Source organism: Epinephelus moara, chromosome 1 (genome assembly GCF_006386435.1).
Source record: "Epinephelus moara isolate mb chromosome 1, YSFRI_EMoa_1.0, whole genome shotgun sequence".
NCBI lineage: Eukaryota > Metazoa > Chordata > Actinopteri > Perciformes > Serranidae > Epinephelus > Epinephelus moara.
The window spans coordinates 50,142,910-50,160,992 of NC_065506.1; the positions used below are offsets into that span (position 1 = coordinate 50,142,910).

An 18,083-nucleotide genomic window follows, 5' to 3' on the forward strand; every position below is an offset into this window, starting at 1 on the left:
ACTGATCTGAGCTGTGAGGTAAAGTCAGTGTTTCTGTCAGTGGAGGCTTCACACAGGACTCAGGTAGCAGCTTCATGCCTGACAGGTTATGAGCCTCAGTGAACCTCAGTGAGCGTCAGTGAGCCTCAGTGAGCCTCAGTGAACCTCAGTGAGCGTCAGTGAGCCTCAGTGAGCCTCAGCGAGCCTCAGTGAACCTCAGCGAGCTTCAGTGAGCCACAGTGAAGGCAGTCAGAAACAGCTGACTTGCTCTCCTCAAACATGTCGGACTCTGAAGACGCTCTCTCAGCGCTGTAACCTGCAGCACCGCATTTAGATAACGACTGATTTGAAAACCAGAAAAGAAGCGCAGACTGTCCCGCCCTTCCATACAGAGAAAGATGTCAGGGTAGTGACATCATCGCAGCAGAGAGTTTCACTAGTTGGGATTTTGGATTTAAAAAAAAAAAAAAACTTTTACTTCGTGTTTTCATCGTCAGAAGGATTCAGACCTGTGGTTTGTCGGTCAGCTGATGAACTCACATTGAGGCACACGGTGTCGAGGTACATCTCAGTGAACTTGATGTCTTTGTAGTTTTCAGCCACCTCACGACATTTTCTCAGGAACAGACCGTCTGACATCCGCCTGGACACACAGACAGAGAGACACACAGACAGTGAGTGATACAGCAGGGGGCGCTGTGACAGAAAGATTACCACCACAGAGTCAGAGCTTCCTGTTATTATTATCTGACTCACATGATGTTGGCTTTGTGGACGGCCACCACGCTGTTTCTTTGGTTGTTTCTGGCGTATTCAAAGGCATACTCAGCGATGCGTCTGCTGGCATTCTCTGTGATCAGTTTGATGCTCTGAACGACGCCGTCAACGATCTATAACAAGGAGAAGGAGAAGAAGGAGAAAAAGAAGGAGAAGAAGAAGGAGAGCGTCAGAGCAGAAAGATGATACTACTGAATATCTTCAGCGTCAGCCTGACAGACTCGGAGTCCTGAACACTGAGGACATGTCAGCTCGGTCTCACACAGTGATGTGTTATGTGCAAATGCTGCCAAAGAAATATGACCCCAGTCAGCCAGGTGGGGGCGCTGTAATTAAAGCCCAAACATTTAATTTTGGAGAGAGGACCCTCCCTCACACTGTACGCTGGATTTACTTCACATTCAACAGAAAACTCCAGCTCAGTGTCGCATTAAGATCCACCTCACCAGATATTCTGCCATTCTCAATTTAAAAACTTATTCTTTTTAAGACTTTTCTCGGACTCACAAGGTGAGGTGTGGTTCAGGTGAAGATAAACAGGAAGTGGTCATTCCAAAAAGGAGGGAAATACAACAGGAAGGAAAACGGACATCATGGAGTTCATCAGGGATCCATGAGAGTGGAGGATCATTCACAGGAAGTGACATCACACGCACACACTGCCAGCTGACAGATCTGTACTGATGCTTCGGTCATGATTTAGTTCAATAACATATCAATCAGATTGTTCTGGTAAGCTAACAGTTTCCACCTGCCTCCAGTCTTTATGCTAAGCTAAGCTAAGCTAAACATGTCCTGACAACTCACAGGTCTGAGCTGACAGTGTGAACACAGACTGGTCCCATCAGGACTGTACTGGTCCCCACAGGACTGTAATGGTCCGATCAGGACTGTAATGGTCCGATCAGGACTGTACTGGTCCCATCAGGACTGAACTGGTCCCACAGGACTGTACTGGTCCCACACAGGACTGTACTGGTCCCACACAGGACTGTACTGGTCCCACAGGACTGTACTGGTCCCATCAGGACTGTAGTGGGTGAAGAGATGAAGGTCAGGTAGCGTCCTCCTTCTTACCCTGAAGACGAACAGGAGCAGAGCTTCCTGTCTGCAGCAGCCTGCTCACCTGCAGGGACACAGATGAGGAAGGCAGGTACACCATCATCATCACTACAGCAGCAGCTGGGACACGTCTGATCCTGAATCAGTATCATCGACACGTCTGATCCGGAATCAGTATCAGCGACACGTCTGATCCGGAATCAGTATCATCGACACGTCTGATCCTGAATCAGTATCAGCGACACGTCTGATCCGGAATCAGTATCAGCGACACGTCTGATCCGGAATCAGTATCATCGACACGTCTGATCCTGAATCAGTATCAGCGACACGTCTGATCCGGAATCAGTATCAGCGACACGTCTGATCCGGAATCAGTATCATCGACACGTCTGATCCTGAATCAGTATCAGCGACACGTCTGATCCGGAATCAGTATCAGCGACACGTCTGATCCGGAATCAGTATCATCGACACGTCTGATCCTGAATCAGTATCAGCGACACGTCTGATCCGGAATCAGTATCAGCGACACGTCTGATCCGGAATCAGTATCATCGACACGTCTGATCCTGAATCAGTATCAGCGACACGTCTGATCCGGAATCAGTATCAGCGACACGTCTGATCCGGAATCAGTATCATCGACACGTCTGATCCTGAATCAGTATCAGCGACACGTCTGATCCGGAATCAGTATCAGCGACACGTCTGATCCGGAATCAGTATCATCGACACGTCTGATCCTGAATCAGTATCAGCGACACGTCTGATCCGGAATCAGTATCAGCGACACGTCTGATCCGGAATCAGTATCAGCGACACGTCTGATCCGGAATCAGTATCAGCGACACGTCTGATCCCGAATCAGTATCATCGACACGTCTGATCCTGAATCAGTATCAGCGACACGTCTGATCCTGAATCAGTATCATCGGCGACACGTCTGATCCTGAATCAGTATCATCGACACGTCTGATCCTGAATCAGTATCAGCGACACGTCTGATCCTGAATCAGTATCATCAGTGACACTAAAGTGAGCAGGTGAGTTGTCTCCACATGGTTCTCAACATGGAGGTGTGATGCTCCTCGTGGAAGTTGTACATTCAGGTCAATACGTAAACGCTGCAGCTCAACAGTTCGTCTTCGCTGCAGCGTCTCAGTCTGCTGATGCAGATTTCACAGCATGGAAACTGATGCACCAAACCTGGAACCAAAGTTCCAAACTTTTCCAGGACTTTTCAAGGACCCATGTCAAAATTTCCATTTTGGAATAGAATGAGCTTCACTGTGTCTGCGGCACCTAGCAGCCCTCTTACGGTATTTTACTACACACACTCACCACATGTTCGATGCCGCTGTACTCGCCCTCCGTGTTCTCTCGGATGGTGACCAGGTCGACATCAGTGTACGGAGTCTTGTAGCCCTCAATGGAGACGCAGGGTCGCACGTTGGCGTAAAGGTCAAAGGTCTTCCTGAGCAGCAGGTTCATGGAGGGGTGACCCGCGGCGATGGGCGTCTTCAGAGGTCCTGAAGGAGAGAACATCAGGTGAGCTCAGAGAGAATCACGTGGAACGTGCATGCCTCAGGTCCCTGAACGCAACACGCACTGACCTTTGAGTCCGATCTTACTGCGGTCCATCGACTCTTTAGCGTCAGGAGGGATCATCCACCTGCCGCCAGGACCCTTAATGGCCGTCACGTTCCTCTCCTCCCACCTGATGGGAGCCTGCAGGTAAACAGGAACAGGTGTGAACACTGACGCTGGTTAAAAACATCAGGTGTGAGATGATGTCATACTCACCTTCGCAGCCTCAAAGATCTTCATGACCGCAGTGGAGATCTCCGGTCCAATCCCGTCACCAGGAATCAGAGTGACTGTCTGCATCTGTGGGGACACACGGCAGCGTAACTCACCTGGACAGGTGCGACACCTGTAGACGCCGCAGCAGTACGTCCAGGTGCGACACCTGTAGACGCCGCAGCAGCAGCAGTACGTCCAGGTGCGACACCTGTAGACGCCGCAGCAGTACGTCCAGGTGCCACACCTGTAGACGCCGCAGCAGTACGTCCAGGTGTGACACCTGTAGATGCCGCAGCAGTACATCCAGGTGCGACACGAGGAGCTTCTGAGCAGAATCAAAAATGTTGTGATATATTTTGTGTATCGAGACGCAGCCTGAAAATATCATGTTATAATTTTCACCCAGCTCTAATCTGAAGCAGAGTACTTCCTGTGACATTACAGACGAGTTTTACTGAGATTTTTTCAGAACTTTTTATATGATTTCTGTCTGTGCTCACGTACAGATCTACTTTTATGACTTTAAACTCTCAGACACGTTTAATAAACTTATTTGGTTTACGTCTTAAATAATAATCAAAACTTTAAAAATAGCGATGATGACTGAAATGTTGAGATTTAGGTCTTCTGCACATTTCAAACAAAAGTTTTCTTACACCCATAAAATCAGGGCGGCCCCGTGACCTCCTCCTCCAGGGGTCAGGACCCTCAGGTTGGGAACCAGCAGACTGATTCATGAATTCACTGATCGCTGCAGCTTCAGGTCAACTAGGTAAATTATCTGGTCTACAACTTGTCAAACATAACGATCAAATGTTTCTTCAGACTAACAGAAAGTTCATTAAGATGTGAAACAGAGAAACAAATGTAACCTGACTCTGTGTGTGTGTGTGTGTGTGTGTGTGTGTGTGTGTGTGAACTACTCACCCCTCTGGAGATGGAAGCTGAAGCTGAGGAGAGGGCGGGTCTCCTGGCGGACCCCGCCACCACCTGTGTCAGCTGAAGGACACGACATGAAGGTCAGTTGAGTTTAACACAAACTGTTCCTCAGTTTTATCAACAGACGACTTCAGCTGAGACCAAACTTTATTCAGACAAACAAAACCATCTTTAACTGGGTTTCATTTTTGATCAATCAGATCGACTTTTAACCTGTTTGAACATATTTGATTTATTAACTTAGAAAAAGTTCTAACGCCAATTTTCATAAACTTTTACCAACAAATCAACATTTTGGAACAAATGATTGACTCTTGAATCATTTACCGGATCAAACTTCAGCAGTGTTACCTGCTGGTTTATATGTTTGAGCTGAACCTCATTGTCTTTTCTCCCTTATTTAGTGTGTTTAGGATCAGTGCGATGTGTCTATGTCTGACAGCATCATTTTGAATCAGTCTCATTAAACCTGCAGATACTGACTGTGTGATGAATTTCACCTGAGCCGAATTCATCAGCAGACTCTCAACTTGTTTCTGAACTTTTCACTTGTTCATAAAGAGGCTGAATTTCACCCAAAACGTTTGAAGTAACATTAAATCCGCAGATTATTGAACCCAGTTTGGTGCCTGTCTCCACATGACAGAGCGCCGCCGGGTGTGAGCCACCTGACCGCAGCTCATCGCCTCCTTTTACCGGCACTGACTGACCCGACAGCGGGAGAGGAACTGTGGAGTTTAACGGTAAACGGTTTAACGGAGGTGGATCAAACAAGTTCCGGTAAATGTCTCACGCACACCTCCGTTAACTCTGCTAGCTCCTGCGCCTTCATCCTCCCGGTGAAGGACACTCACACACACACCGAGCTAACATGCTAACGCGCTAAATGACGCGTCTGCAGCCGGCTTATAACGTCACAGCAGAGACACCGACACCTCAGCTCACACACACCGGACACACCGGACACACCGGAGCTCCGGTCAGCACACCGGAGACGTTTTTATCACGTTATTATTCAAACTTTACTCACCAGTGACCTCCACGCGCTGCCTGCCATCCTGCTCACTGTCATCAAAGATCCTCTGAGAGGAGAGAGGACTCACTCTGATCAAAGATCCTCTGACACAGACGGAGGACTCACTCTGATCAAAGATCCTCTGAGAGGAGAGAGAGGACTCACTCTGATCAAAGATCCTCTGACACAGACGGAGGACTCACTCTGATCAAAGATCCTCTGACACAGAGAAGACTCACTCTGATCAAAGATCCTCTGACACAGAGAGGACTCACTCTGAACAAAGATCCTCTGACACAGAGAGGACTCACTCTGATCAAAGATCCTCTGACACAGAGTGGACTCACTCTGATCAAAGATCAGAAAAATCCTATGTGAAGAGGAGAGTTCACTCTGAGGGTCTTCTCCAACACAGAGATGTGAAGTGGGTTCAACAGGCAGACAGACATTTATTAATAAATGTTTCAGTAATTTTTTTATGCAATTTTTAACCAATGCCATTCATGAAATGTTTGTTCTATGCAGAGCTGGAGGAAGTTCTCAGATCTTTTACTTGAGCAAAAGCACTAACACCACAGTGTAGAAACACTGTTACAGTAAATTTGAAGAAATTTCAGGTAAAATTTTACCTAAATCAAAAGTATCACCATTAAAAAAAATACTCAGAGTACCAAACGTGAAATAACTCATTAAGTAGGAAATTAAATTTAATCTAATGGTTGTGTTTTCTTCAATCAGCTGATAATCAGAATGGTTGTGTTCTGACACGTTTGTATGTACACAGGGAGCAGGTCCTCGTCTACAGACATCACCATGTTGAGTGATCCATGTGTGAGAGCAGAGACAATCTTTGGGATTCAGGGAGGATGTAGTCGACGTCACAGGCGGAGGGGTGACGTCAGTGCACCGTCGATAATCTGGGGTTTACAGTTTTTCTCTCTGACACTTTAAATATGACCTGTGTGTGTGTGTGTGTGTGTGTGTGTGTGTGTGTGTGTGTGTGTGTGTGTGTGTGCTGCCTTCAGGAGCTATCAGGAATATCAGAATCTTCAGTGACATGAACAAACAAACAGATATTATTATATTGTCACTGAACTCAAGCATCCCTCGACTCTTCTCACAGAATAAGATCTGAAACCTGTCACATGATCAGTGACCACCTTGTGACGTCCTCTCTGATTCGTCGAAGTGTTTCAGATTGAAAACAGTCTCTTTTTATTCCAGAGGAAGACGAGACGTGAGAGCAGCTGCAGATCAACAGATGATCACTTCACTGTGTGTCTGAACATTTCAGTTTTTTCCTGACGTCCTCATTTTGTATTTTTAAATCGTTTTTAATCGCATGAATGAACTCAAAGTTTCTCTGAGGGGAGAATAAATTATGAAATTAAATAATCAAGGCTTCACAGAGTTTCTGTGATGTTAAATAACAGCATGACATTGTTATATCTGTTAATTTGGGGTTTAATTAAACTGAGTCACAGACTTCAGCTGAGCTGCTGCCCTCTGCTGGATTCAGAGCGCCTCGCTGCAGATTGAACAGATATAAAAATTAAATTATTCCTTCCTTATAGAGTTTTAAATGATGCCAGATAAACAGGAAGTGGATTATGATGAGGTTGTTGTGCAGGTATATTTAGCGTTTGATGTTATTATTTTTTTGTTTTGTTTAATGCTGATTTGTTTATGTTGTCATTTGTATGGTTGAAGAGCCAAAGACAAATTTCCCACTCTGTGGAACAAACAAAGCTCATCTTGAATCTTGAATCATGATGTGTTCAGGTGCTTCTGTTTTATTCAGCTTGATAAATCAGAGCTTCATAGTTATAAACATGAGCCGATGTTCAACATTATTTTACAAGTTATGTAAACTCTGTAAATGTGATGAGCCAAAACACAGGGGGCGGGGCTTAGTGACATCACCATCCTGAGAGTTATAACATTTTAAAAGAGGTCTCATCAGAAACTGTGCTGTAGAGTCAGGAGAGGACATTTAGAAGTGAAAGCTATTATAACTCAAGTTTATGTTTCATGCTGCACATCTGTGACACAAACTGCACCAACTCACCAAGACTGAAAACCTTTCTGTTGCCGCTGACTTTTATTAAATCAAATATTCATTTCTTACACCGTCACTTTTATTCTTGTGTTTGAAACCTGTCTTTGTGCATTTGAACATTTTATTTTCTGTTCTCTGATTCTGTTTCTTTGGCACCTCGTCTTGATGCTGTCGATGTTTTTCATGTGTTGCTGACATGTGCTATAAGGATAAACCTGCCTTTCATATGATTAAATACAGATGTTATAATGATGTAATCAAACGCTTATTAAAGAGCATTAATTACGTCATGATGTCTGAGTCATTCTGTTTGAACACAGATAAACAGATAAACTTACACACACACACCTTGATATCACATTTTCTGCAGCTCCCTCATTGAAAGCTGGTTTTCTGAGCAGCCCCTGAAGGCAGCACGCTGGTGCCCACCCCCACACCCCCCAGCCCCCTTCGGACCGCTGAGGCGTGATCATCACCTTTAGCTGTGAGCTCAGACACCAGCTGAGAGCTCCGCTGAGAGCCGGACCCTCGGAGGAGGAGGAGGAGGATCGGACCCGGGTGAGGAGCGGTGTGAATGCAGAGCAGCAGCAGCAGCAGCAGCCGGAGCGTCATGTCCTGCAGGACGGAGTGAAGCAGAGCTGAGAGCAGCGGTAACTTCCAGTGTGATGCAGCTGTGTGATGGGAGAGTCAGCCGAGCAGGATGGGCAACAAGCAGACAACCTTCACCGACGAGCAGCTGGAGGCGTTTCAGGTCAGTGTGTCTGTGATGTGACGTCATCACATCACCGTCCATATGTTGCCATAGTAATAATAATGATAAGAACAACATGAAGCAGCTTCACGGCTCTGACAGATCCATCATCTTAATGAAGATGAAGAGGAGGTGTTCAACAGGACAGAGCAGGGCTCTGATTGGCTGATCATCCTCTCTGCATCCTGCTGCACGTGATGCTGCTGCTGCTGCTGCTGCTGCTGCTGCTGTCCGGCTGACTGATGCTGTGAAAACAGATCCTCCCTGAGGAGCCGCTGGGGAGTCGACTCCTGCTGCACCTGATTTATTACAAGCACAAGTGTCACAGTCACAGAGAGGCGTCATCAGCAGAGAAAAGCTCAGGCTCAGTCCAGCAGAGGTGGATGGACCTGCTCTGGTGCAGCTCCCCTCTGACCTCACACATCTTCTTTAAGCCAGCGGTCAGGGTCATATTTAACACGTGTCCTGGAGGAGCCGGGGTCAAAGCGCTGGTCATCAGATCAGAAGGTGACCCGTTGTGCCTCCTGAGCTTCAGCCGAGCACAACAGCACAAACAAACCTGAACCTGAGACATAAATAAACACTGCAGGATTTGACTCTGAGTCGTCTCTGACCCACTGTCAGTGTGTGCAGGTGTGTCTGTCTGCAGAGGCTCCGCCCTCTGACTGGACTTTATTGGTTTCCTGTTGTTGTCTGTGTTGAGGGTGTTTATGTGTGTGTACGCCCACAGGTGAGGGCAGAGCTTTACAAATAGGTGGAGAGGTTTCAGACTAAGCAGCAGCCACATTTCAATCACAACTCATCAAATGCTGTGGCTCTATCAGTGGACCTACACATGACAACATGACGCTGTAGGTACCTTCCTGCGTCAGGTTCAGACGTCTACATACAGCGTGTCAGTTGACCATCATCACATGGGTCGTGTCTTTTCAAAGTAAACATCTGGTTAAACACAGTTTTTACGTTTAGTAAAACACCAGCAGGTGGTTAGGGTTAAAGAAACATGGTGGTGTCACTAAACACAAGTGCGGTCATGTGACATGTTCTGGCACACTGACACTGACCTTTGGTTTTTACACAGGAAGCAAACAGTCTGCTCCCAGAGGACAGTCTGGACTTTGTTTGATCCATCCACCTCAGACTGTTGCTGCAGTCGGTCGGTGGATTTCATTCTGTTGTGAAGTTAAACAGCTCTGAGCTTGATGATGAGCTCAGAGGGCACGATGGCGTTGAACTGTTGTCGAGTCATTCTGACGTGTTCCTCGGGTCCAGTGTGGAGGGTTAGGATGATGATGATGATGATGATGATGATGTCATCTGTAGATATGCAGTGGGTCCAGGCCTGAGATTCCTCAACCTAACTCGAGGCCCCGCCTACAGCTGTTGTTTCCTTTGTCTCAGGTAAACGCAGCCGTGGATGATGTCACTGTTTACCTGCACAGGTTGTTCTGTGTCACTCTGTGAGACGTGCTGCACACCTCAACGTGACAAACCAAACACAACGAAAAAGATTATTTCATCTTTGTTTTGTTACTTTCTTTGTTGTTGTTTGTAAAACATCTGTGAGTCTCCAGAAAGCAGCTTATAAATCCAAAGTATTATTATTGTTGTTATTGTTATTGTTATAAGAGTTGAGGACGAGCTGGAGACTTGGCGACCCTCGACAGGAAACAGTTGTGTGACTGTGTCTCTGTTTGTTTACAGGACTGCACCTTCTTCACCAGGAAAGAGATCCTGAGGTGAGTTCATTAAAAAAACAGACCGTGCGTCACCATGGAGTCGGGGGGGGGCTGATATCATGTCTCATTCCTTGAAACACTCATTTCCTCGTTTCCTGTCTCCTCACGTCATTTCCTTGTGTCTCTCTGTTCATCTCTGGTGGGAGGGACAAAGACAGGAGGAAAGGACACAAGTGAAGGAAACAAGGTTGCACTTTAGGAGATTTGGGACGCACCCTGTGTCGTTAACTCTTTGAGCTCTGCTGTCTGTCCCACACACCTGCTGATGAGACTGTCACATGATGAGCCTGACTCCTCCCCCTCTGCTGTGTTACAGGTTACACGTCAGATATCGTGAGCTGGCTCCACATTTAGTGCCGCTGGATTACACCAACAGCCCCGACATCAAAGTCCCTCTGTCTCTGATCGTCACCATGCCTGAGCTGAAGGTAGAGAGCTGACCATCAGTGCTCACCTGTCGACTCACCTGTCCGCACACGTGTTAGGAAGCCGTGTGCTACACCCACACTGTTGGGACTCCATCATGCGTCCTCTGCACAGCACAGACTCATCTGAATTCTTCATCACATGAACATGAACGTTGATGATGATGAACAACTCAGTCGCCACAACAAACAGCCTGCTCTCATTTCCAACTCGTCAAATACCGCCGCTTTGTCAGCGATGTCGCCGTCAGACATTGTGATGTGCGATATGCTGCACGCCATCAGTCCGTAACGCTGCCATCAACAGTATGATAGAAACAAGTGTAAAGTCCGGTGGGTCTAACGAACCTTCACCCTTTGCCCAGGAGCACATAAACTGTGATGGTTTTATCTAAACCTAAACATGTACTTTTGTTGCACAAAGAAATAAACCTTTCAAAACATCTGTTTGCGTCTAACGAGCAGAAACTGGACATTTCCTGTGAAAACAGACGTTTAATTTGAAAAGACACGATCCATGTAAAGAAGGTAAATTGACGCGCCGACCCTGAATGTAAAAAGCGCCGTATTTAGACAACGCAGCGGTGTTTGCAATAAATGTGGACATTTCTACAAACCACAGATACATTACATTTGTGTAATTATTTAGCACATACATTGAAACCTTACGTTTCAGCAGCACTGTGGTTGATGTGTGGTTATGTTTAGGCACAAAAAACACCTGAATATAGTTTTGGGGGCACTAGCTCAGCTGTAAACACGGACCGGTTGTTTGGTGCATAAAAAGCTGCAGGATATACGGCTCCCTGAAAAACAACCAGTTGTAATGTTTGTTGGTGTTGAGCTTTAAAATCGAGATGAGAAAATGATGTGTGAATATTTTTCAGCTGATAAATAATGAAGAATAATGCTGACCTGCTGTGTGTGTCCGTCCCGACAGGAGAACCCGTTCAGAGAACGGATCGTGGAGACGTTCTCTGAGGACGGACAGGGGAACCTCACCTTTAACGACTTTGTCGACATGTTTTCTGCTTTCTGTGAAACGTCACCCAGAGAGCTCAAGACCATCTACGCCTTCAAGATCTATGGTAAGACCACGTGTGTCCACATGGACGTCCTCGGGTCACCAGGGACACACGGAGATACTCAGAGCTGCTGAATGTTTACAAGATCTGATGAATGTCCCCAAATGTCTGAAGCTCCAGAGGCTCTACAGACAGAGAGAGACACTGGACCATGATCCAGGACTGGGTCATGGTCCAGTGTCTCTCAGTGATGTCACAGTGTTGGCTGTTTATAAAGTAGCTCAGTTCCTGTATCAGGGTTAAACTGAACAAAAATGAAAATTCAGCCATTATCTACTCACCCATATGCCGAGGGAGGCTCAGGTGAAGTTTTAGAGTCCTCACATCACTTGCAGAGATCCAAGGGGAGAGGAGGTAGCAACACAACTCCACCTAATGGAGGCTGACGGCGCCCCAGATTCAAACGTCCAAAAACACATAATTGAAACCACAAAATATCTCCATACTGCTCGTCTGTAGTGATCCAAGTGTCCTGAAGCCCCGACATAAAAAGTTTAGCGCGGTGCCCAGAGAGGCAGTCAGAGCTACAGGCTACAATGAGGCTAAAAACAGAGTTCAAATGACATTTTTCCAAACAACTTTTTATGTCGGGGCTTCAGGACACTTGGATCACTACGGACGAGCAGTATGGAGATATTTTGTGGTTTCAATTATGTGTTTTTGGACGTTTGAATCTGGGGCGCCGTCAGCCTCCATTAGGTGGAGTTGTGTTGCTACCTCCTCTCCCCTTGGATCTCTGCAAGTGATGTGAGGACTCTAAAACTTCACCTGAGCCTCCCTCGACATATGGGTGAGTAGATAATGGCTGAATTTACATTTTGGGTGCACTATCCTTTTAAGTCATGTGACCGTGGTGCAGTTTATTTGCAGCCTAACGTTAGCTTTTTGCCTCTTAAAGTGGTGTCCATTAGTGAAGATTATCTCACTGAACAAAACCTGGAAGGATCAGAGACGTTTGATTGTCACTGATAAACTCAGTGACAATTTTCTGTAATATTTCTTTTTTTAAAGATTTTTTTTGGGGCTTTTTGACCTTTAATGTATAGGACAGACAAGTGTGAAGGGGGGGGGGAGAGGGAGTGACATGCAGCAAAGGGCCACAGGCCAGAGTCGAGCCCGGGCCGCTGCGGCAACAGCCTTGTACATGGGGCGCCTGCTCTACCACTAAGCCACCAGTGCCCCAAATTTTCTGTAATATTTCTGTAATAATCCAAAATCCAAAGGAAAAATCTCGTGGGCTTTTAGGTGAGGGAATCAGGACGACGGTGACTTCAGGGTCAACCTGTGGAAAAACATAATCCCTGCAGATCTTCAGTTCAACAGCACCTTTAACTCCATCCTCAGTTAGAGACCTGCAGACAGACGAACTGCTCACTGACAGAGTCTGTTTCAACCTTCATCAACAAACAGCAGAGTTGTTCTAGATCAGATGGTCCAGGTCACATAAACATGTTTCAGGATGACACATGTAGTTTGTTTGCTCCAGTGTGAAGACCTCTGTCAGTTTTAAATTAAGTTGTGTTGATTCAAACAGCGTATGATCTTCTGCTTCAGACTTTAACAGGGACAACTTCATCTGTAAGGAGGACCTGAAGAAGACTCTGAACAGGCTGACCAAAGGAGAGCTGACGCCGGAGGAGGTCACGCTGGTCTGTGATAAATCCATCGAGGAGGCCGACCTCGATGGAGACAGCAAGCTCTCCTTCTCTGACTTCGAGAACATGGTGTCAAAGGCTCCCGACTTCCTGAGGTACCACCACCAATCTTTTACTGCAGTTAAACCACTAATACCACCGTGTAGAATTACTTTTGGGTCAAGCCCTGCAGGTTGCATCCTGCTGCATCCTGCAGTTTTTGCACTGACACTTTGCAGATGCATAGTAACAATAATCTGCTATCTTGTTCTTCTCCTTCACTCTACATGAACATTTGTGGATGTTTGCATCATGAACAGTCCTCACGATGATTCAGAATGATTTGTCTTATTGGTGCAGAATCTTTGAATATTTTTGTCTTTACTGTGAATTCAGATCATAAACGGCCTCATCAGTTCAGGTATCAGAGGTTCAGTCTGAAGGTTTGTCAGACAGCAACACGCTGCACAGACATTCATAGTGCTGAAACATTCTCACAGTGACACAGAGGTTTTCTAGTCATGATGATCTTGAGATAAACAGTAGAAATCCTGCAGTCCAGTCAGTACATGAAGCTAACGGCAGAGGTTCTCTGTAACCACACCCTCTGTGATGTCACAGTGTATAGACACACCCTCAGCACACCTGAACATCACTGCAGTCACAGACGTTTGGAGGTCAGTGAAGATTCTCAGAGACTGTTTGGTCCTCTCTGAGTTTCTGCATGACCGACTGCACCGGGTCACTGCCATCAGCAGAGTCAGATCAGTGTGTGATCAGTGTGTGATCAGTACATGAACAGTGTGTGATCAGTGTGTGATCAGTACATGATCAGTGTGTGATCAGTGTGTGATCAGTACATGATCAGTGTGTGATCAGTACATGATCAGTGTGTGATCAGTACATGATCAGTGTGTGATCAGTGTGTGATCAGTGTGTGATCAGTGCGTGTTCAGTTTGTGATCAGTGCGTGATCCGTGCGTGATCCGTGCGTGATCAGTGTGTGATCCGTGCGTGATCAGTGCGTGATCAGTGCGTGATCAGTTTGTGATCAGTGTGTGATCCGTGCGTGATCAGTGTGTGATCCGTGCGTGATCAGTGCGTGATCAGTACATGATCAGTGTGTGATCAGTGTATGATCAGTGCGTGATCATACATGATCAGTGTGTGATCAGTGTATGATCAGTGCGTGATCAGTGCGTGATCAGTGCGTGATCAGTACATGATCAGTGTATCATCAGTGTGTGATCAGTGCGTGATCAGTGCGTGATCAGTGCGTGATCAGTGCGTGATCAGTGATCAGTACATGATCAGTACGTGATCAGTGTGTGATCAGTGCGTGATCAGTGCGTGATCAGTGTGTGATCAGTGTGTGATCAGTGCGTGATCAGTGCGTGGTCAGTGTTTGATCAGTCTGTGATCAGTGCGTGATCAGTTTGTGATCAGTGTGTGATCAGTGCGTGATCCGTGCGTGATCAGTACATGATCAGTGCGTGATCAGTGTGCGATCAGTGTGTGATCAGTACGTGATCAGTGTATGATCAGTGCGTGATCAGTGCGTGATCAGTGCGTGATCAGTACATGATCAGTGTATGATCAGTGTGTGATCAGTTAGTGATCAGTGCGTGATCAGTACGTGATCAGTGCGTGATCAGTGCGTGATCAGGGCATGATCAGTGTGTGATCAGGGCATGATCAGTGCGTGATCAGGGCATGATCAGTGTGTGATCAGTGTGTGATCAGTGCGTGATCAGTACATGATCAGTACGTGATCAGTACGTGATCAGTACATGATCAGTACGTGATCAGTACGTGATCAGTACATGATCAGTGCGTGGTCAGTGTGTGATCAGTGTGTGATCAGTGCGTGATCAGTGCGTGATCAGTACATGATCAGTACGTGATCAGTGCGTGATCAGTGTGTGATCAGGGCATGATCAGGGCATGATCAGGGCATGATCAGTGTGTGATCAGTGTGTGATCAGTGCGTGATCAGTGTGTGATCAGTGCGTGATCAGTGTGTGATCAGTGCATGATCAGTGTATGATCAGTGTGTGATCAGTGCGTGATCAGTGTATGATCAGTGTGTGATCAGTGTGTGATCAGTGTGTGATCAGTGTGTGATCAGTGCGTGATCAGTGCGTGATCAGTGTATGATCAGTGTGTGATCAGTGCGTGATCAGTACATGATCAGTACGTGATCAGTGCGTGATCAGGGTATGATCAGGGTATGATCAGGGCGTGATCAGTGTGTGATCAGTGTGTGATCAGTGCGTGATCAGTGCGTGATCAGTGCGTGATCAGTACGTGATCAGTACGTGATCAGTGCGTGATCAGTGCGTGATCAGGGCGTGATCAGTGTGTGATCAGTGTGTGATCAGTGCGTGATCAGTGCGTGGTCAGTGTGTGATCCGTGCGTGATCCGTGCGTGATCAGTGCGTGATCAGTGCGTGATCAGTCTGTGATCAGTGCATGATCAGTCTGTGATCAGTGTGTGATCAGTGCGTGATCAGTGTGTGATCAGTGCGTGTTCAGTTTGTGATCAGTGCGTGATCCGTGCGTGATCCGTGCGTGATCAGTGTGTGATCCGTGCGTGATCAGTGCGTGATCAGTGCGTGATCAGTTTGTGATCAGTGTGTGATCCGTGCGTGATCAGTGTGTGATCAGTGCGTGATCAGTGTGTGATCAGTGCGTGATCAGTGCGTGATCAGTGCGTGATCAGTTTGTGATCAGTGTGTGATCAGTGCGTGATCCGTGCGTGATCAGCCGATTGTCTCATGAAGCATCTCTGTGATGTCACAGATGACCTCATCATGCGTTTCCGTTTCTGTCTGCAGTAACTTCCACATACGAATATGAGACCGTCGAGCAGCAGCAGAGATCCTTCAGAGGACAGACGTCTCACTTTGACGTCCTTTCCTGATCCAGCCGGTCTTCACCCTCCAGACTGCACCTGAACCTCAGACCCACCTCGACTCAGTGCCTGTCCTTTCTACCGCTGGCGGAGAGTCTTCCTCTCCAGCAGAACCTGACACCTGACTCACAGAAGCACAGGCATTTTCCTGCCAACTTCGCAGCCTACAGACAGCGGGAACATTTACTGCATGAAAACTCTCTTTAATCTAAACAGTTTGGAGGCAAACAAGGAGCGACAAACCAAGATGGGGCTAATTTTATACCACGGGAGCGTCTCTGCAGCAGGTGTGATGTCTCCTGTGGACACTTTGGAGATGCTGCAGAGTAAACAGGGCTTTTCTGACTTCAGTGCTTTGCAGGAAGGCCAGATCCACTGACTGGATTCTTTTATAAAAGCACAGTTTAAAAGGGCAAAACAGTGAAGAGCTATGCAATCTCTCTCCATGAAGTGCATGTTGTAAATGCTTGTAGCTGTGGTTGATTTGTTCTCCTGGTTTAGTGACACGTTCTGGTGCATAATGACAATCATAGTAAACTGTAGTTCAGTTGATGGAAGGGCTCTCTGTCATCTCACCTGTAAACTGTTTCCTGATAGAACAGCTTTCACTCCTTCGACAGAAAAGAGAATCAATAAAAGATTTTCCTGTCGCTCGATGCTCCGTCAAGCTTCTTCTTAGAGAGAACTGATCCAGGGTCAGGTCACCGGAACAACCCTGAGCCGAGGGTCTGAAAACATCTCCATGTTATTAACTGTCTGCAGTGACAGGACAGGACGCCTCAGGCTACTCTGCAGACTTTAGGCTTCCTTGAATCAAAACAAACTTAAGTCTTCTCCTTAAGGTTTCCCTTAATATGTTCACCTTAGGATTTAAGGTTTTCTTCATATCTTGGGCTTATTTGAAAAATTGATTAAAGTTAGCTGACCTTCTGGTCAAAGACCTCAGGTGTCACCAAACAAACAAAGAAAAATCACTGTCGTAAATGTTTTTCCCTAACTAGGGAAACTTTTTAAGGGTTTCCATGCAACACCTTTATGTAGCTGCCTTAGCTGAGGGAAAGTGTCATACTTAAGGAGAAAACTTAGTGTATTTTGTGCGACCGGCCCCAGACTTTCACCCAGGAGCTCGCTGTTTGTTTCCTTTATGAAACCAAAAGTAAGTGGAGTTATTTTAATAAAGCGTTGTATGCTAATATGTGTAGCATGCTACGCTAGTGACACATGTCACATGACGTTACTAACAAGTGTTCTTATTTTGAGCCAAATCAAGATGTTTTTTGTGCTTTTATTACCTAACCTCCAGGAAATGAACCCATAAACAAAGTTTAATACATTAAGCTTATTTTGAAAAGACTGTATGAATCTATCGAGCAGAAACTGAAGTTTATTTTGAGAGGACACAATGCATATAACAAGACACTGACGCTGGAGGATACCTGCTGTGTCATATTTTGATAGGACAAAGTGTCAGTGTTTGATGAGGCGGGATGGGAACGTGTTAGGTTCAGTTTAAGCACAAAAAAACACTTATGGTTGTGGTCTGGAAAAAATCATGTTTGAGCTTTACATACTTGATTTTTGGAGAAAAGTCCGGCTGAAAACAGCGATGACACAGCAGGTTTTGAGTCTTTCCAAGGTGGCACACCGTCCGACATCCCCTCCACCTCCTGATGACACAGTCAGCTCAGACACTACTTCACTCTAGAAACGTTGCAGATATGTACAACGCCAACTTCTCCTTCTGGAGACTGAGCTGAGACTGATGTGTGTAGAGACAGGTGTGTGTAGAGACAAGTGTGTGTGGAGACAGGTGCGTGTAGAGACAGGTGCGTGTAGAGACAGGTGTGTGTGGAGACAGGTGCGTGTGGAGACAGGTGTGTGTGGAGACAGGTGTGTGT

General features: G+C 46.4%; 2 protein-coding genes across 3 annotated transcripts in view; one reads left to right on the plus strand and one right to left on the minus strand.

The window, feature by feature from the left end:
- The window catches only part of LOC126400723 (isocitrate dehydrogenase [NAD] subunit alpha, mitochondrial-like), an 8,939-nt gene extending 3,223 nt beyond the window's left edge, over positions 1 to 5,716 (minus strand). The window contains exons 1-7 of one of the 2 annotated variants that reach the window (XM_050061753.1): positions 5,594 to 5,716; positions 4,552 to 4,623; positions 3,625 to 3,708; positions 3,435 to 3,549; positions 3,163 to 3,350; positions 736 to 869; positions 520 to 622 (exon numbers count right to left, since the gene is read on the minus strand). In XM_050061753.1, the coding sequence (XP_049917710.1) occupies positions 520 to 622; positions 736 to 869; positions 3,163 to 3,350; positions 3,435 to 3,549; positions 3,625 to 3,708; positions 4,552 to 4,623; positions 5,594 to 5,635 (738 nt within the window). In that variant the 5' untranslated portion in view covers positions 5,636 to 5,716. Of the gene's footprint in view, positions 1 to 519; positions 623 to 735; positions 870 to 3,162; positions 3,351 to 3,434; positions 3,550 to 3,624; positions 3,791 to 3,868; positions 3,943 to 4,551; positions 4,624 to 5,593 lie in introns of those variants that run through there. The other variant, XM_050061678.1, reaches the window with a different exon arrangement.
- A 2,366-nt stretch (positions 5,717 to 8,082) lies between these two features.
- LOC126401254 (calcium and integrin-binding family member 2-like) lies at positions 8,083 to 17,508 on the plus strand. Its single transcript, XM_050062438.1, has 6 exons — positions 8,083 to 8,388; positions 10,093 to 10,127; positions 10,444 to 10,555; positions 11,493 to 11,640; positions 13,192 to 13,387; positions 16,109 to 17,508. Exons 1-6 carry the CDS (start codon positions 8,338 to 8,340, stop codon positions 16,128 to 16,130), a joined length of 564 nt encoding a protein of 187 aa, XP_049918395.1. The 5' UTR covers positions 8,083 to 8,337; the 3' UTR covers positions 16,131 to 17,508.
- Positions 17,509 to 18,083: the final 575 nt, after the last annotated feature.

Bases quoted from the DNA above. Each gene is read 5' to 3' on its own strand.
- LOC126401254 (XM_050062438.1), top strand. From the start codon at position 8,338: ATGGGCAACAAGCAGACAACCTTCACCGACGAGCAGCTGGAGGCGTTT. The intron at 10,128-10,443 runs GTGAGTTCATTA...GCTGTGTTACAG, and splicing joins ACCAGGAAAGAGATCCTGAG to GTTACACGTCAGATATCGTG. The intron at 11,641-13,191 runs GTAAGACCACGT...CTTCTGCTTCAG, and splicing joins CTACGCCTTCAAGATCTATG to ACTTTAACAGGGACAACTTC.